We start from the raw sequence: 19,349 nt of genomic DNA on the forward strand, positions 1-19,349 counted from the left end.
TCTTTTAAAAAATTGTCAAGCTTAAAGTCAATGCAAAATACACCAAGTATGAAGGCAAAAGAGTTCTTGTTTAAATGTTTTCTTCTTTCGTAATCAGAATGTTTGCTTCTAATTGGATTCCTCTTGGTCAAGCTCACGTCTCACTTTAAATTGAGCATCTTTTTAAATTTTAGCATTTCAGAGCAATAAGTTGTTACAAAAAGTTAATTAATCAAATACTTATATTAAATATTTAATCAAATTAAACAACTAATAGTGGTCAAATAAACTAAAATTTGCCGATAAGCTAACTATGTTACCAAACATGACCTAAAGAAAATAAACAAACAAGAAAGAGTCGGTTTGACTGATAAATAGTAAATATGACAAATGAAAAATGAGACATAAAGAGTAATATTTTAAAGTTAAACTAATGTATTGTGATATTTGTATGATCTAGTGATATGGTCGATCGATTGATGTAACATAATGATATGAGTATATGACAATGTTAACTAAAAATGATAAATGACAAAAAATAATGACTAGGCAATTTAAAAGTACAAAAAATCTCTTGACTTTTGGTTAAGTTGTCCCCCAAGTGCCTGAGCCATCATTGGCTGACAATCAACGGAATTTAGAAGCAAATTAAGCATAGTCAAATTATTGAGAAAGAAAGTTGGAAATTAAAGAAGAAATCTTTATATATTGCTTAGCTTCTTCCTAGTATTTTTCACTTGGAAAACTTTTCAACCAAAATTATAGAATTTTTCGGACACAAAATTGAGGGGCAAATTATGGTGTGGACTGTGGTCTACACAGTTATGTGGACTACAGTTCAAAACGACGTCGTTGAATTTTATGAGTTAAAATAATGTATATTAGTTATTTTATGTGTTAGAATAATATACTTTATGTTTTAAAATAATGTACATGTTAGAATAATGAAACTTCTAGTGTACTTTATAAGTTAGAATAATGTACATTATGAATAATAAAAATATATATTGCAATTGGTGACGTAAAAAAATTGAGTAAAATGACATTATTTTCGAATTGTGAATTGTGGTCCACACAATATCAGTCCAAGCAATAACTATTGAAATTGAGGACTGTCACACCAAACCTGCTGTCAACTGTTTGAACGAAAAATCAAACTAGATTTAATTGTCGGCCGTCTAAATCAAAGATATTTAATTAGTATTTTTTTTTCCTGAAATTAAAGTTTAGCAAATTAAATTACCTCGAAATTTCTTATTATTCCACGTCTAGCAACATGTTCTGAGGTTGTTAACCTCTTAATTGTTATCACATATAAATAAAAAGTGAAATACTGGAGCAAAGAGCAACATCACTGATTCACTTCATTTTGGAAGTAAACTTCATTCTAAACTAATTAGATTAGATGGCCTTATTTGGTTAAGATTTTAGTGTATGATTTACAGAAAATATTTTTCAAAATTTTTTTTCGAAATATATTCTTTGAATTTTTCTTTTTATCTCAATGATTGTTAAATGAGCGGGTGATTGAGTCCATTATCTACTTAGATACTATTTGATCTAGATCGAACTAGCCTAGTTAAACTTCATATATATTGATGGGCCCCAAGGGTATGGCTCAAAGAATAATTAAAGTGAGAGGTGAGCTTCACTAAGAGGAATCCAATTAGAAAAGTGGAGGTGGCCTCATCTTTTTTTTTTTTTTGGAAAGAGAGCTAAATAAAGGTGTGTTTGGTAGTGAAGTATGAAGCACAATTCAAGAAAACAAGCGGCGGGGAAGAGTAGTTATGATGGATCTTGGTCCACCAGCGAGTACCAAACCCCGTAGGGATCAAGTAAACCGTCGGAGGGTAGCCGGTAGACCACTTTTGGGTCTGTAACCTTGGCACCTTTTGGCCCCTTTGTTGCAGCGCATTGGCCATCTGTCGGCAATCAAAGGGCCTCAGCTTAGTTCAACCAAGTACGACAAATCACCCAGGGGAGCGGTGGGCCATTCAGCGGAAAGGCGGACCGCTCAGGCGGATTGCTCAAACGAACGGATTATTCAGGCAATTAGCAATGCGATTGGCGATGACTAGAACGTGGTTTGCGACGTGGCACGTGGAGAGATATTTGGCTAGAGAGTGCAACACCTAGTTGGACACGCGTACAATAGAGGAGGGAAGAGAGTTGTGGTTCGCTCACCTGTCCGTGACCTGCGGTCTTGGGAACAGTATAAAAGGGGGGAGGGGTCTCCTTTCCGATATCATCATCATCTCTCCCTCTCTATTTACTTCTCTCTCAATCGATGGCGCAGTATGTCAATTGAAAATTGATTTTAGTGGTGATGAAAAATAAGAGTATCGTCCTCAAGGAATGACTTAATTGAAATTTAAGTAACGGGGGGTTAAGTATAGGTTCTTATAGTGTTTGAAAGCTAACCTAAAGATATTTGAGTAGTGCATGTTCAACCTAGATGATGAACTTGCGAAAATGGTTTAAGTGTCAATGTCACTCTTGTGATCAATTGGACTATCAACTAATCCTAAGTCTCATTCTTATGGCAACTTAATTGACTAGATGAGGCAATTCAACAAACATTTTGTGTGCCTATTTCTTTCAAACTTCATTTTCTTGAAGGTGAGTAAGAAATATGAGAGATATGGCTACGGTGTAGCCCTATTCTCATAGGTGGAACACTAATTTCAAGTATCTCTTGCATAATTTGGCCATAACTATGAAGAGTCAATTCAAATGCACCCAATTCAAAATCAAGTTCAACATGAAGACAATACAAAACTTAATTTATGCAACTCAATTCATATTGGGAGTCATACTCAAGAAAGTTCAATTTAAATCCTAAATATGTTTAACTACTCATACTTGAAATATAAAACTAAAGCAATTGAAGTATTAAAAATAGAATTCAAAACTTTAAGAAATGTAAATGCAAAATTATGAAATAGAGAATTTAACTTGATGATTTAATTGCAAGAAATAATCTGGAAATTGAAGTTGAATGTTGTAATTACAATGGAAGTCTTCCTCTAAATCTTCTAATAGATGGTAGATTACAAGTGTGGAAAAATTTTTTTGAAGGTCCTAAAGAGAAAATCTATATGGAGAGTTCAGAAGTTCAAAAGTGAATACAAAATAACCACCTAAAGGTATTTATAGTCTGAAATTTGCGCATTCACACAACCTTCAGGACAAATTAAAGAGTCACGGTGTGAGTCCCACTGTGAGTCTCATCATAAACTGATCATTGAGACTCACGCTGGCACTCACGGTGTGAGTGTCACCGTGAATTCAATGATCAGTTTTTGATCAGCATACTCACATTGAGACTCATACCGCGAGTCTCAGTGTGAGTCCCCTTATCAGAAACTCTATTGTGGACTCACGCTATCATTTTGCTCCTTCGCTCCCCAGTGTGCCTTCGGATATTTCCTTGTGCTTTAAAACCTCGTTTTCTCCCAAGATTAGCATCTTTTCATGCTTGTTTGCTCATTACTCGGTCATTTCTTCCTTTAATCCAAATAAGTCAAACTACGCATTGTTTCACCTTCCTTTACCTAACATGTGAGCCCAAAAGAAGCATAAATGAGCATAAATATAAGGCTATTTAATGACATATCATCAGTTGTCTCATGTGATCTGCTAGTTAGCAGGGTTAGTCCACCCCTTATAGTTGGGCTTGGTAGTTTGGTCCCTTTGGCCAAATTCATTCCATTTGTTTATTTAATACATTTGCAGCCCATTTTTATTATTTCAAGGGCCATGTGCCCGATTAATCCAATGCACTTTTCCTACTCATTACCAATATCAACTCAATTTTACACTTTTATGATAGGCCGGTCCATTAAAACCATCATTAAAAAAAAATTTTAACTTTCACTCAAACACCAAAAAATCCAAATATTTTCTGAAATTGAGTTGATGTTTAGAAATTGCTTTTTGAAAAATATTTATGAGATATTTATATGCTAGATTAAAGGATTATTAGATAAATAATAAGTATAATTTACATGCACGCGCATACACATTTAAATGATATGAAGGATCTGAGACCACAATTGAATGGTTAAAAACTAAAAAGTGTCATTTTCCCTTTAATTTTAAACAAATCAGTAATATATATATATATATATATATATATATATATATATATATATATATATATTCGTTATATTCTTCTTTCCAAAATTATAATAAGAAGAAATCACATGGAATGAAAAAGGGATTTTATGCATTAATAACAATTCCAACTCTTGCTAAAACCTTGTGGCCTAGTTTCAATGAAAGCAATATTGACTCTTTGTGCTTCAATAGGTTACGGACTTGGTGCCTCCTGCAGTTAGAATACGCTTGCCTAGTTTCAATGAAAGTAATATTGACTCTTTGTGCTTCAATAGGTTACGGATTTGGTGCCTCTTGCAGTTAGAATACGCTCAAGACACCTCGTGGCTTGAAAAAGAAAAAAGACAAACAATTCCAACTCTTCTTGGGCTGTTCTTGATTGGAAAAGAAGGGAATTTACGCATTAATTACAATACTAAATCCAGGCTGTTCTTCACAAAATTAAGTAAACGGCATTAGAAGCAAAAGGCACATAGCCAATTATAATATGTAAAAAAAAAAAATTAAAAAAAAAATGAACACAAAAGTCTAAACATCATCATCATCGCTGAAGAAGCAAGCTCATATCTCATGGCCTTCAACTCTTCACATGCAGGCTTCATCTCAAGTTTCCTTTCTTCTACTTTTCCCCCTTTCTTTTTGGTTTTATTCTAATTTTTTTTTTGTCTAAGCTTGATTCAAACCGGTGTAAGAGGAACATGGCAGATTCTTGAGCCAAGATGTTGGGGGCATTGCTATATATACACCCACCTTCTCCTCCTCATCTGCTATATTCCTTTCGTTCTACACACCCAAAAAACATGAAGGTCAGTTCGTTTCCCAGCTAAAGATAAACGACAAGCAATCTATGCAAACTAATGATATTTCGTTTTCTTAATGCAGCAAAGGATTGTCATTAGAGTTCAGTTAAAATGTCAGAAATGCCGATCCAAGGCTATGATGATCGCTGCCAAGTCATCTGGTACATATGTGTGTGCAGTAATGATATCATGCTATAAAATGTTGAATTCTTTGTTTTGTTTCAAATATAGGTGTTACCTCGGTGGCACTACAGGGAGAGGAGAAGTGTAATCAAATAGTGGTGATAGGAGAGGCGGTTGATGCAGCTGGACTGACGAGCTTAATAAGAAAGAAAGTTGGAAATGCGAGTTTGGAGCTTGTTCATGCAGTGGAAAGTGCAGAATAGTATCACAATTCATAGAATGAAAGCTCGGTGAAAACCCTAAAAAAAAAGACCAATATAGGAATTACCTTGATTGTTGTATTCCGTCTACACGCTCTTGTCATTAATTGTACCACGTTGCAATCCTCCAAAGTCATCTGTAATGGTTATTTGTAGAATTGTAGGATATAGATACAGCCCTGGCAAAATGTAATCACAATCCAGAGTCCTTTGCGTTAGAGACAAAATGGCGTTTGTATTTATTTCACTCTCTCGGTGTTGAGAATGTCACTTACAGAGTTACAGGAATAATGCTGAGGGAATATGTATATACTAATCTGTAAACAAAGTTCAGTTAAGAGAAGGGTCACCAGTCAGGTGCTCGATACTAATATTCCTTAAAGACGAAGCCACATGTACATCAGAGGCGCGAATTTGCATCAATCGGATCTGCATACTGTGGAATGCAGGACTATCCACGACGCTTGATATTCTATCGCGCAGTAAAGGATCCTCCGAGAAGTTAACGAGAGTTTCTGCAGCATTATCTCTCAAATCCTCCAGTTCATCTTGCAGCATATTAATTAGAACCGGAATTGCTCCCGAATCAGCGAGAGCAACTCTATCCGCTTCGTTATAACTCAACTGGGCGATGGCCCCAGAGACCTTTTCCCTTACATTAACGTTTTGATCTTGCAAAAGCTCCACGAGAATGGGAATTGCATTTGAGTTACGGAGAATATGTTGTAAATGTTTGTAACCGGAGAGATCCCACAACACGTCAGCAGCAGCTGCTTTAGCTCCAGCGTTATCTCCTTGTAGGATTCTAACCAAGTGTTCGGCAATTATAACGGCGTTTTCTTCAACAATTGCTAAGATGCAAAACACGTCCTCCGCTATCTCCTTCCCCATGGGTTCGGGTCCTTGAAGAAGCTCGACATACAAAGGAATCGCCCCAGCTTGAGCTACAGGCCTAATATAATCAACATGGGATGATATGACACCGAGTGCATTACCAGCTACCAATTTTGTCGAGGCGTCTCCTACCTGAAGTAATTCCAAAAGCGCTTGTATGGCACCCGAGGCTACGAGTGTAGGCCTTGCGCTCTTTACTAATCCGAGTAACCCAATTGCCTGAGCTGCCCGGCGCCTAGATAGCATTCTGCCTCTCCTGGCAGATTCAATCAGAAACCGCACACCACCTGAAGTGAAAATAGCCCGTCTCCTTACCTCTCTTGAAAGAGCCAACGCACTCAATATTTCCAACAAGTAAGATTCGAGACCATCAGGACAGGCATTCAACATACTGACAACAATTTCCAGCCCGCCACTTCTAAATACAATTATGCGGTTACGCTCAGCAAATGTAACAAGATTCCTGAGGCATTTTAATAAAGTTCTCTGCAAACTCCCTTCAGAATGCAATAGTAATCTTAATATAGAAGGAACGGCCCCAGATTCACCAATAAGTAGGGCCAATCTACCTTGATATTCACAAGCAATACATTTTAGGCAGTATGCAGAGGCTTCATGAATTGAAGGATTTAGATCAGAGATCGGGCTTGTAAGCAACTGTACAAGGATAGGGACTGAGCGCTCCAATATAGTCTCAGGTGCATGTTTGGACATCCGAGCAAGCTTAATTGTGGCTTGAACCCGTAAAACCTCATTCTCACATGCAATTGAATGCTCATACAAACGAAAGGCATCCTCCCAGTTTAAGTTTAATTTTTCTCTTCTCCCAGATTGATCAATTAGAGAGTCCATAAGCCTAATATATGCTTGATACCTGAACCCTGCTCCTTAAAACCCAAAAAATAAACAATAAAGAAATCTTTAATCATTTCAGTAAACTCCAAAAGATCTCATGAAGGTTCAAAACATGAAAAGACAGCATATAAAAGGGGAAACCAAATATCACGTGATAAAATGATCAACTAAACTCTAATAGTGGCATCAAATCTAAACGGAAACAATAAAAAGCATATTTTAAAGTAACCATATAAGCCTATCAGGATTTTCCCCCTTTTTGTAACCATCAACTACAATTGTTTCTATGGGAGAGAATAATTAGGATTAGGATATCCACAAAAGCAAAAAAGGCCAACATTTAAACATTCAACTTGCTATCGCATCCTTCTTTCCACCATGTTCAACTATTATAACTCTGGAGTTCTCAAAAATACTAATCACTAACATAACATCCCCACATTTCCACCCCAGCATTCATTTCAACTCCATAGCCTTTGTCACCAAAACTCAATCTTAACATTTATTTCTACAACTAGGTGTCTAGTTAACTCTGCAAAACTGCAACCTCATCTCTAGCAGGTTAAAGTTCTCTACCTTCAAGACAAAAGCTGAATATCAATTTTTAGGTTAGGCCTATCTATTTTTCAAGTCAAAATAATTAAAGAAGATGAAATTGGTCCCAAAAAGAGAGAGAATTGAGAGCTCAGAATCACATGCCAACAGCAACATTGAACAAACCACACCAATACAAATTACAATCAGAATTGTAAGAATTAAACAGAAAGCGTGCGCAGAATGAAGAGTGTAGAATTATTAGAACCGAAAAAAGAAAAGATTTTGTTTGGTTTGCGGTTAGCCCATTGATTTATAAAATTAAATATATCAAAAGAAAAAATTGAAAAAGGGTATTTTTGCTGTGATTGAATTTGAAAGAAAATAAAGGCTAGAATTGAAAGAGCGATACTTACAGTGAAACGCAGTGTGTTGGAATCAAAAAGTCGTAATTTTTGCAGAAAGATTGGTGGTATGGGAGCGGAGGCGGTGGGAGAAGAAGCAAGGGAAGAGAAAGGATGGGTTATTGGCGATTGGGGTTTCTTGTAACCATATATAAATAGTCTGATTTGGGGGGCTTTATAGATATATATAGTGGCGCCATTCTTGTCTCCTTACTTCGCTAGATACTGTACGACGCGGCGCCTACCTGGCTTCGAGTCTTCTGGCGTCAACGCCGCGGAGTTACGCTTTTGCCCCTCAATTCTTTTCTTCTATATTTCCTTCCAATTCCAAATCAGATATTCCTATACCATGTCACAATTGAAAACCAAAATCTGAGTTTTATGTGCGTGTATAATGTATATGTATATGAATGTCGAATTAATGATACGAATAACGAAATATTAAGGTATTAAAGCGGGTTGAAATTTTTGTGTCAACTTACGGTTAAAAATTTTTATATGTGAAAAAAAATGTCTTACAGGGTCAATTTAGGCGCGGTTCACATGTTTTGCGAGTTGACTCACGCTGACTAAATAATACAGAGTACTACTTTGTTGAAGTTATGTTTTAAGTATTTTAATTTTAATTAAATTATATTTAACATTAGTCTTGTATTAAATATTTTAATGAGATCTCTGAAATGTTAGAATTTGTTTCTAATAATACAAATTTTAAGTTTAATTTTTAACAAATTATGTAAATTTATGTTTTAAAAAATGGATGTAAAAAAAAAAAATAGAGTACACAGACCAAAATGTTGCATGTGAATAGTGTAGCGCGCCTAGCACATACACCAAATTAGTGTCAAACTTGGTGTCTTCTCTGAAGGAGGAGGATTTGTGCCAAAGTGGTCTCCAATTTATTGTAATGGTGTGTTGGTTGAAAATAGTGTTATTGTGTGAATAAAAGATACAAAATTTAGGAAAATATACCATGTAAATGAGAGAGAAATGTGATAGACTTTGTTTCAATTTAATGAACCCACAATATGAATGACAATTTTACCCGCACTCAATGGATCACCCTACCTATATCCCCGTCACTCAATGGATTACTCTAACCCATATCCCCTCTCCATTGGCAATCCTTCCCAAATGAAGCCCAATAGTTATGATTGCTAAGATGTCCTTCCCACCAAATAAAGGCTAATAATTATAGTAGTAAGAATAAATAATTAATTAATTGAATAATTATCCACGAGTTAAATAATAATATGAATGTAAGTAAATATCTTGTATCATTTTCCAATCACATTGAAATTACAGGCACCTTCTGCCTATCAGCCTATAAGGAAGGAGGAAAATTGCCATGTCATGTAGACAAGATGATGATGATTTTCACTATTGCTCCTGTATCATATCATGTTACACTTGGAATATTCTGTTCATAACAAGAAAAAAAATCCAGGAGAGTAGAGATAATTACAGGAAAAGAAAAGTGAAAAAAACACTCAGGTGAGATATTTTACAGCATCAAGACCACATGAAATATGGACATACGGTGCAGCATTTATATACCTACTAGGTTACAGAACAGCCCTTTGCCAGTCATCAACAAAGAATTTGAAACTAATATTAGCAGCAGTATTAATTTTTGCACCTTCAGCTTAGCTTGCTTTGAGCAAGAATTATGGTTATGGGCCTAAAAGTACTCGGCCAAGGGTCTGTGGGCATTGGTTGGCTGGTTGTAGAGGCAGAGTATCAAAGCCAGGGGCCTGAACCATATTTTGCCTAGTAGATCCGAATCGGTTGATACCGCCATGTATAGTTCCATAGCACACCATTGGTGGTGGTTGAACTGTCATCATACCAGAATTTGAAATGTGAACCTGACCTTGGAGGGTTTCTGGGGCGAATGAATGAAGTTGGCCATTAGGCCTGTGCTCAGTACCATAGCCAATTCCGACGCCTAGATCAAGGCTGATTGCATCATTCTCTTCTGGCCTGACCCTTGATGCTCCACCTAAAGGTGTTGCTCCTGTTTCATGATTGGCACTAGTCCTGGCAGTTGGTACATCATGATTGTGTTTTCCCTCATAGGTCGTTATTACAGCTTTGGGATCATGAGAGGCCCTTTCAACGTGTTTTCTGACTGAACACCCTGCATTTGTGCACTTGTAATAGCTCCTGCATCGTGTAAAAAATCACATGATGCAATAAAGGTACTCATAGCATGAAGAGAATCATAAAAAATAAATTCTGCAGGCCCAATAGGGAGTAACAAAAACTGCATAGGATCCAGAATTCCACACATTAGCTACTCAGCTGTAATCTTAATCAACTGTTAGTTAATTGAATACACACACTCTTTAAACCAATGATGTAATACAGAGGAAGCAGCAGTGAAATATTTACACCACTGAGATAAATTGTCCATAAACTTGAAATAACTGGTCTTACCTGGGATTTGGATTCCCCCGGACAACTTTTTGCCCATATTTACGCCAGCGATATCCATCATCCAATATATCAACCTCACTCACAGTTTGAACAACAACGCGTGGTTCACGGATTGGCTTAACCACTGGTGTAATATCAACACAACCATCTAACTTCCTGCTTCAGATTTCAGGTAATTCATTAGATACGACTATGGAAATAGGCACTTAACGCACTTAAACCCTTATTACAAGCCTTACCTTCTTTTGGAAAATGGATCATCATCATCAGTGTCGTCATTAGTAACTAGCAGCTGTGAGGCTGCACCTTCATGGCCATCATCATCTACTCGTCCAGGTGATAAGACGGGATATCCATTGAAATCATTGGAATTGAGCTTGTCTTCAAGTAATGATCAAGGTAAGAGATAAAATTAACTGAGAATATTTAAACGCTTTTTGACATTACAAGACAAGGAATCCATGCAACAATATCATATACTAAAAGGGAAAAATCTACTTAAAAAGTAATTCCTCTTACCTTCTTTCACATTGAAAGATGATTCCTTTTCAAATTTATCTTCTTGAACTGATGTAAGAGAACCTGGTGTAAATCTACGACTGGGTTGGGGTTTAGGATGATCATGTGAACCCTTGTATACAATCTCTGTTATCTGTCCATCAGGAGAGCGTTCAAATATCTTTTTCACTTCACAGTTTGGATATGTACATTTGTAATAACTTCGTGGAAATTCACTTCCTTTAACAAGTTTCTGCCCATACTTTCGCCAGTTATATCCATCTTCTGATGATCTTTCAGCTCCAGCAGCCGGCTGATCACCATTTAATGTTTGATTACCAGGATTAGACTGACCTCTCTGATTTAGTTCATCAGACTCAATTGGAGCAGTACTAACTGATGAAGTATGCACAGCAACAGGTGCAGATATCCTCAGTTCTTTCGATGTAGGAATTATTGAAGATTCAAGCAAAGATGATGGTGCTAATGACTGAGGAAGGCATTGATCTTGAGCTTGCTTCAGAGGTTCATTTTGCTGTTGGTTCAAGCATGTAGAAGTGTATATTAAGGTATCAACAAGAAAATTCAATTCAGTAAAATAGACGCTGATTAAATGAAACAGCATTAATCTAGATTTATATGAAGCTTCATTTCAAAACAAACAAAACAAAAACAAAAACCAGAAAGACCTTATGTCTAGGAGGCTTCACTATGAAGTATGAACCACTTGAGCCAAGGCTCATTGGCCATTTAGCATCATAGTTTTGTCTATAGTGAATAGACATAAATTTGTCAATTTAATTTTCTAAGGGAAGAAAATATACTAAAAATTCATCTTACACCCATAGGAAATGCTCTAAGACCGTCATGATACATTACCTTGGGACGTATTGATGACGATTCTGATGTAGAGTAAGAACCGACAGGGAATTCAAACTCAAAGTTGTTGGATTTACTTTCAATATAAATGTTGCTTCTGGGAAATGAAAATCCACCAGTGCTGCCAAATCCTTGCATTGTTTGAAGTTTTGAGAAGGATCCTGTGGTTGGAGAGGGCTCTGCCTGCAAGATTACAAAGGCACTTAAAAAATACAGTATGTTGTTCAATACTCATCCCTTCCACAAGCAGCTAGCACACAAAAATCAACATGAAATGCTTAACAGATAATATCTTCCCCTTCCCTCTGTGGAGGAAAGATTTTCATTACCTAATCTGAATTGCAGTGACTTGATGTTTTCCCTTTTTTTAACCCCTTTGGGGATGTTGTCTAACAAAAATTAAGGAAAGTCGGCAGTGGTTTCAAAAGTAACCACTCGATATATGGCTAGTAAACCCACTATCTTTATTGTCTTGGCCTAAATTTCATATAGAATACATACCAAACATGTCTACAGATCACAATGGCACAAAATATGCACCTCTCAAGAAGCCATTGCCCAATCAAAACACATATACATTACCAACATCCTTTAGGCAATGGACAACACAGTGGAAAGGCTCAAAGACCTTTACAAAAAGGAAGATCCATTATGTGAAGAAACAACAATAGAGCACCTTTCCCGATAGAGAAATAAGAGAATATCTGTCTAAAAAAACCAGACGCATAACCCTACAAATAACTCAATATAGACACAAATTCCCCATATACGGAGTACAAGAACATATTTGGCAAATGGGCAATAGGTGGAGAAAAGAATCGAACCAACAAATTGAAATGTAATGAAAAGAATCAAATATATATCAATATTTTGCAAATTGTTCTTTAACAAAGCAGCAATCACATCAAATAAATTCCTGAAATCCTCTACTACGAGCCTAACGATGCAACATAACACCATTTCTTCACTTCAATATTGTTTAAAAAAAGAAAAGAAAAAGAAAAAATAAAAAGACGATGAAGTGTACTATTCACTCAATTGAAGACAGCACACCTTACACCTTTCTAAACAAAAATTATTAAGAACAGCAACAAAACGGATAAGATCATAAAAACGTCATAATTTCATTTACTTCTTATTTATTTTTTTCATTTTTAGTTTTCTAAGCCCCCAAAATAGCAGCTAACAACGGCATCTATGCCGAATCTGAAACTACAACAGTGCATAACAGGAAGTAAATTGTTTTCCACTAGAAGATAAACAAAAAGAGAAGAGGAAACGACGCTAACTTTGACGTTAGAGAGAAGAACAGGCGATTCGAGAAACGACGTCGGACTGAGGCCAGGAGGGATGGTAATACAGGCAGACCTAGAGATCGGGAGCTTGGCCGGAGACATGAGCTTGTACTTAGCTCCACCGTTGGGTCCGGCGGCGCTCCTGGAGAAGACGGCGGCATCAGAGCTGCCGTCATCGACGCGGTCTGGAGCGTGAGCGTCGGCGTCGGCGCGTGGAGCAGCGAGTTGTTGCTGAGAGTGGGAGTTAGAGTAGAGAGAGTGTGAGTGAGAGTCCTCCATTGAGGATTCAGACAAGAAAGAGGTTAAAGGAAGTAGCAGAGTGCAGAAACAGTCAAAAGGAGGAGGGAGGGGTAGATTTGGGATTATGAAGAGTAGAGGGGGTAGAGTTGTAATTTGGAAAGGTAATGAATCAGGATGTTGTGTGTGATGAACGTAGATTTTGTTTTTTTTTTTTTTTAAAGAATGAACGTAGATTTTGTGAGTCACACAAATCTCAAATCAGTGGGCTGAATAATTACCAACTTTAAATTTTAAAGTTTAAACATGAGATATGCATCCAATTTATATTACACCTGTTCTATTCTATTCTGCAAAAATTAAGGATAACTTAGTTCATGATATCACATGTACCATGGTCCATTATATAATTATTGGTAATGATATATTTAATCTATAATTTTTATTTTGATCCTATTTAACTTAACAACTTTACATTAGATATTTTATTACAATTTATTTTCGGTTGTCATTTACTCCTAATATAATTTGATAATTTCACAACTTTATTTTCATATTTTTGTCAAAAAAGTATGACTCCTTTTTGCCTGATCTCATAATGAGTGCATTAGTTGTGTTTTGTGTGATTTGTAAACATAAATACATGAGAATGTTTTTCAACTTTACCCGTAAAAGGTTGTGAAAACTAATAAACAACTTAAAAGCGGAGGACGGGAAGAGTAAACTAGGATATTGAAAATTAATGGTTTTTGTGCTTAAGAGAAGTATAAAGTCCGTATAGACAAGTTTTAGCACAAATATTCAATATATGAAAGTACACATATAAAATAAAATAATATAAAAAGATAATGAAAGAGTAAATTGAAATTTTTGGTATTTCGCAATTCACTACTTTGGTATTTTTATTCTTTAGTGAGCATTGCTACCAACATCGAGAAACAACCCTCATTCATTCTTCTTCTTTCTTTTTTTTTTTTTTTGATAACATAAGTTTCCTCACTTCAGCGGACTATATTGTGTCAATCTAGATTCGAAACTCAACATCAAATTGTACATTCATGTGCACAAGGAGGCCAAACCAAATCCAAACCCCCAATACCTATGACATGAATCAAACCCCCATTATTTTGTTGTAACTAAGTGTTAAATGAGACTTGTCATCCACTAAATCAATACCCTAGGGGCACAACAATCATTTTATAATGAGACTATCTGATCTCAATAGTCTAATGATTTGCAAATCATTCTAACTATACAATTTGAAACGATTTCGCTTCTTTTAAAAAAAAGAAGTGGCAGCAATTATGCTCGTTACATTTTGTAGTGCGCTTAGTTTTTTTTAACGATATGATACTGTAATAAAATTACAATGCGTATAAAATGAAACTAAATACGGAGTAACATATTGTACATATTGAGTGTATATTGTCAAATGAAGTTGTAGTTTAATTAGAATTATACTTTAGTGGTGTTGTAATAAAATTACAGTGTCTGTAAAATGAAACTAAATAGCATGTCTCACATATTAAGTGTAAATTATAAAATGAGACTATAGGTGAATAAGAATAATATTTTAGTAGTGCCGTAATGAAAGTACATTGTACATAAAATGAAACTTAATAATAAGTTGAATCTCACGTATTGAATGTATATTATTAAATGAACATGTAGTTTAATTAGAATGATAATCCGGTAATGTTGTAATGAAACTACAATGTGTATAAAATAAAAATGAACAGCAAGTCTCATATATGGAGTGTATATTATCAAATACAATTGTAGTTGAATAATAATGATACTTTAATTTAGTGGTATTGTAATGAAACTACATGGTGTATAAAATGTAACTGAATAGCAAGTCTCACATAATGAGTGTATATTATCAAATGAAACTTTAGTTGAATAGTAATGATGCTTTAATGGTGTTATAATGAAATTACATTGCATATAAAATGAAACTGGATAATGAGAGAGTGTTATACCTGGAACATAATAGAATTTGTCGTCTATCATTGTTAATGGAAAAAACTTAAAATGATGTCATTTTGCTACTTGTCTATGATGCTACGTGAACCACGATCTAGAGTAAAATTTGGCAAATTATGTTGTGGACCCAGGTCCACCTTGTAAGGTGGACATGGGTCCAAAACTACATCGTTTTTGTCTTTTTTTTTTTAATTAGTAAACATATTGTTGAATATAAAGTTGTCCAAAAATGTGTGAATGTAGAGGTTTCAAAGTGTGAATGTAGATTTATGATATGATTGTGTGAATGTAGAGTTGCCCAGAAATGTGTGAATGTGGAGGTTTCAAATTGTGAATATGGAGTATAGAAATCGTGAATGTAGAGTTATGCATGTGTGAATCTGTAATAGAGTTAAGAAGTTTTAACAACTTGTAGCCCTGTAATGTGTGAATGTGGAGTTCTCAAGTTGTGAATATGGAGTATAGGACCTGTGAATATAGAGTTTTGAATGTGTGAATGCATAACAGTGGTAATATAGTTACTAAACATATAATCAATGTGTGAATGTGGAGTTTACAAAGTGTGAATGTAGAGTATAGTGTATGTGAATGTAGAATATAATGTATGTGAATGTAGACCCAGGTCCACCTTGCAAGGTGGACCTGGGTCCACGGCATAACAACCCGTAAAATTTGTCCCAGACATTCAAGCATTCAAAAAAAAAAACAAAAACAAAAAACTGCGTAACTATAAATTCTAAAGCCCAATTTGTGTTGGCCATCTTATTTAGATTAGGCCCAGCCCATAATAGATTGGAAACTGACGGCGTTATCTTCAAAAGTCAACCCTCAAATTGCAAACGGCGAATAATCAAAGTCAGAAGAGCCTCCACGCTCCAAGTGTCAACCCCCCCAAGTTCGAAGAATCCTATGATGATGCAATCATGCAAATTACAAATACCCTCCTCGCTCATCATCTCCTAAACCTCGCCATCTTTCATTCTCTGCTAACCTACAACACTTCCACAGCGTACCAGAGCTTCTATATATGCCTTCCACCCACATGGTAATCAATAATCATCTCTCTCTGCTTTAATTTGCATGCATTTCTGCTTTATTCTGTATAATATCAACAAAATTCAACTATGTTTCTTCTTGAATTCCGGAGATCTGTAAAGGACAATGTTATCTCTTTCATGTACTATTCATCTTGATCGAGTTACTATTGATTATACAGTCTTAATTATTGCATTGTGATGGCACCTTTTTATGCCTTCCATCTGTTTGGGTTTTTGTTCATTCTTGGAATTTGTAAACCCCATATGTTCTTTGTCAAGTTTAAGAAAAACCCAACCATGTAATCAGAGTCTAGTATAGAAATTAGAATGCTAGTGTTATCTATGGCGTTTCCAACGATAAAAATTGGATTTTTCAATGTAATTTGTGTATGAGAGAAAGATTGAATTGTGATTGAAGGTGCCAAGCATAACTGCAGTTCCTGTGGAGGGGGAAATGGAGGCATTTGTGGAGGTTGATCTGTCGGGCAGATTCGGGCGATACAATGAGCTTCTAGGGTGTGGAGCTGTGAAAAAAGTGTACAGAGCGTTTGATCAAGAAGAGGGGATTGAAGTGGCATGGAACCAGGTGAAGCTGTGCAACTTCATTGATAATGAGCCAGCGCTTGACCGGTTGTTTTCTGAGGTTCGCCTTCTGAAGGCGCTGAAGAACAAGAACATAATTGCATTGTATTCGGTGTGGACAGACGAGCAGCGTGCCATGCTGAATTTCATCACAGAAGTGTGCACTTCTGGGAACTTGCGCGACTACAGAAAAAAGCACAAGCAGGTCTCCATTAAGGCGCTCAAGAAATGGTCCAAGCAAATCCTGAGAGGGTTGGACTATTTGCATACTCATGAACCATGTGTTATTCATCGAGATCTCAATTGCAGCAACATATTCATTAATGGCAACATCGGTGAGGTACTATACATATTCTCCCTCTGCTCTTTCATTGCCACACTTCATTATCGTCTTGGTTGGTGAGGAAAATTACAGAAATGGAGCAAGACAGATATTGATAATGGACTAAAACTTCCCCGTAAGGTTAGATGTATGTTGTCATCACTCCACGCGTTCTGCATGTGGAGAAAGAGTTGAACTTCCAATAGAACTTAGAATGAATTGACCTCTTAGCAAACTGGATTACTCATGATTAATGATTAAGAAATCTTTAACTGCACCTTTTGTCTTTTAGGAAAAGTGTTGCAAACCAAGCAGCATTACTAAGTTTTGATGTGTACTGATTGGATTTTGTGTTTCTATGTAAAGGTATTTAGTAAATGGTTTCTAATGAAATTATTGAGAAGTATCTGACTATCTGCATTAAATGGCTTTTCATATTTGCCTATTTCTGCATTCTGGAAATGAGGGATGAGTCTGAACATGAAATATCTTGGTAATGGTAAATATCTTTTCTTTGAACTAGGATTGGTAAATATCATATCTTATTAGGAAAAGGTTGGTTGGTTGATCATCCCTTTTACAGAAAATAGTTGTTCTGTCATTGCTTGGAATGACAAGTATAATTCTTATGGCAGTAAATTTTTTGATTCAATGGTACCCCATAGGTATAAATTATAGTAGATTTGGAATAAGAACAAAAGTGTATGGGCTGTAAATGATTTGACCACAAGGTCTCTTTCCTATTTTTGGGATGAGTACTCTGTAAACTTTGAATTCTTAAATGATGGTTTTCACTTTTCATCTCTTTGCTTTGGCCAAAATAGGTAAAAATTGGTGATTTGGGTTTTGCAACTATTGTTGGGAAGAGTCGGAATGCACATTCTGTGCTTGGTACTCCAGAGTTCATGGCACCAGAGCTATATGATGAGGACTATAATGAACTGGTTGATATCTATTCGTTTGGAATGTGCGTGCTTGAAATGGTGACCAAGGAACTACCCTATAGCGAGTGTGAGAATGTGGTTAAGATATATAAGAAGGTTACTTCCGGAGTGAGACCTCAGGCCATGGAAAAGATTAAAGACCCCGAGGTTAAGGCTTTCATTGAGAGGTGTCTCGGACAGCCCAGGTCAAGACCTTCGGCTGCTGATCTTCTCCAGGACCCGTTCTTCAATGGGATCGGTGACAATGATGATGGCGATAATGCAGACAAGAATTCGAACAAGCCAAGCTGACTATTGATTGCATGTTCTTTGAGGACAACTTGGCTAGGTCAGACATTGCTGTTTCCTTTGCGTGTTGCTCTTGCTGCTGACTTTTTTTTTTTTGCAGTTTGGGCTTGTTGGCTTGTTCTTTCTTCTGTTAGGTTTCTTGTTTGTTTTGTTTTCTTTGTTCTGTTTTTGGTTTGGTGCAAAGTGAAGAAGGTATTAAGTAGGGGAAGTAATTTGTAGATAGAAATTGATTTTGCAAAACTGCTACTTCATTATAGTAGTGGAAGGTTGAATGAACCCTCTTGACATTTTCATTGTTTAGAAAAAGCCAATTTGCTGTCTCTATCATGAAAATATTGTCTCACTTTTCACAAACTTTTCTACTTCTTATCAATGTATAAGAATGTCCTCTTGTGAGAAAAAAAAATTAATATATTTTTTTATTTATGAAAAGCTTACATACCTTAATTTATAAGGTTTGAATTGTAATCGTAGCCAACTAAGTAGAACTTAAAATCTCATGATTATGGAATAAACTATTTGAGTAATTCAAAAAATTAATGTATTCTTGAAAAATAAAAGTTGTAATTCAAAAAAAAAAGTTGTTTTCAAAAAAAAAAAAATTGTAAAATTAATGTCTTTGTTATTAATGTTGATTCTTATTGGTCCATCCTATAGGGTAACCCCTAATCTAATGACAAGACCAAAAGTTTAAGGCAAGCTGCCAATAAACATTATAGTGTATAGGTTCAGGAGATTAGAAGTTCAAAGAGTAATGATGGGGTTACATGGCAACCTAATTAAATAGGTGAAGCATCATATCTTATGCAAGGAAGAGAAATCTTACTAGCTGGGGATATTTCCTAGTCTTTGAGGGGTTTTTATAAGTCTGATT

The 19,349-nt window shown here is 35.8% G+C and overlaps 3 protein-coding genes across 8 annotated transcripts; 1 reads left to right on the forward strand and 2 right to left on the reverse strand.

The window, feature by feature from the left end:
- Positions 1 to 4,443: 4,443 nt before the first annotated feature.
- On the reverse strand, positions 4,444 to 8,105 carry LOC116022658 (vacuolar protein 8). 6 transcript variants are annotated; one of them, XM_031263450.1, is made up of 5 exons: positions 7,981 to 8,105; positions 5,557 to 7,062; positions 5,350 to 5,460; positions 5,137 to 5,254; positions 4,451 to 4,881 (listed from the first exon to the last, which is right to left on the reverse strand). In XM_031263450.1, the coding sequence occupies exon 2, from the start codon at positions 7,025 to 7,027 to the stop codon at positions 5,612 to 5,614; it is 1,416 nt and encodes a 471-aa protein (XP_031119310.1). In that variant the 5' UTR covers positions 7,028 to 7,062; positions 7,981 to 8,105; the 3' UTR covers positions 4,451 to 4,881; positions 5,137 to 5,254; positions 5,350 to 5,460; positions 5,557 to 5,611. The 6 variants fall into 6 exon arrangements, with proteins under 6 accessions (XP_031119312.1, XP_031119310.1, XP_031119311.1 ...); XM_031263452.1 differs by lacking the exon at positions 5,137 to 5,254 and having other exon boundaries at positions 4,444 to 4,881; XM_031263451.1 differs by having other exon boundaries at positions 4,454 to 4,881; positions 5,350 to 7,056.
- A 1,217-nt stretch (positions 8,106 to 9,322) lies between these two features.
- On the reverse strand, positions 9,323 to 13,386 carry LOC116022761 (probable WRKY transcription factor 20). The gene is made up of 6 exons (XM_031263622.1): positions 13,074 to 13,386; positions 11,785 to 11,967; positions 10,927 to 11,440; positions 10,647 to 10,788; positions 10,408 to 10,563; positions 9,323 to 10,134 (listed from the first exon to the last, which is right to left on the reverse strand). Exons 1-6 carry the CDS (start codon positions 13,356 to 13,358, stop codon positions 9,642 to 9,644), a joined length of 1,773 nt encoding a protein of 590 aa, XP_031119482.1. The 5' UTR covers positions 13,359 to 13,386; the 3' UTR covers positions 9,323 to 9,641.
- Positions 13,387 to 16,168: 2,782 nt separating this feature from the next.
- Positions 16,169 to 18,746, forward strand: LOC116023175 (probable serine/threonine-protein kinase WNK11). The gene is made up of 3 exons (XM_031264154.1): positions 16,169 to 16,347; positions 16,758 to 17,261; positions 18,068 to 18,746. The coding sequence occupies exons 1-3, from the start codon at positions 16,330 to 16,332 to the stop codon at positions 18,476 to 18,478; spliced, it is 933 nt and encodes a 310-aa protein (XP_031120014.1). The 5' UTR covers positions 16,169 to 16,329; the 3' UTR covers positions 18,479 to 18,746.
- The last annotated feature ends 603 nt before the right edge of the window (positions 18,747 to 19,349 follow it).

Source organism: Ipomoea triloba, chromosome 6, assembly GCF_003576645.1.
Source record: "Ipomoea triloba cultivar NCNSP0323 chromosome 6, ASM357664v1".
Classification (NCBI taxonomy): Eukaryota; Viridiplantae; Streptophyta; class Magnoliopsida; order Solanales; family Convolvulaceae; genus Ipomoea; species Ipomoea triloba.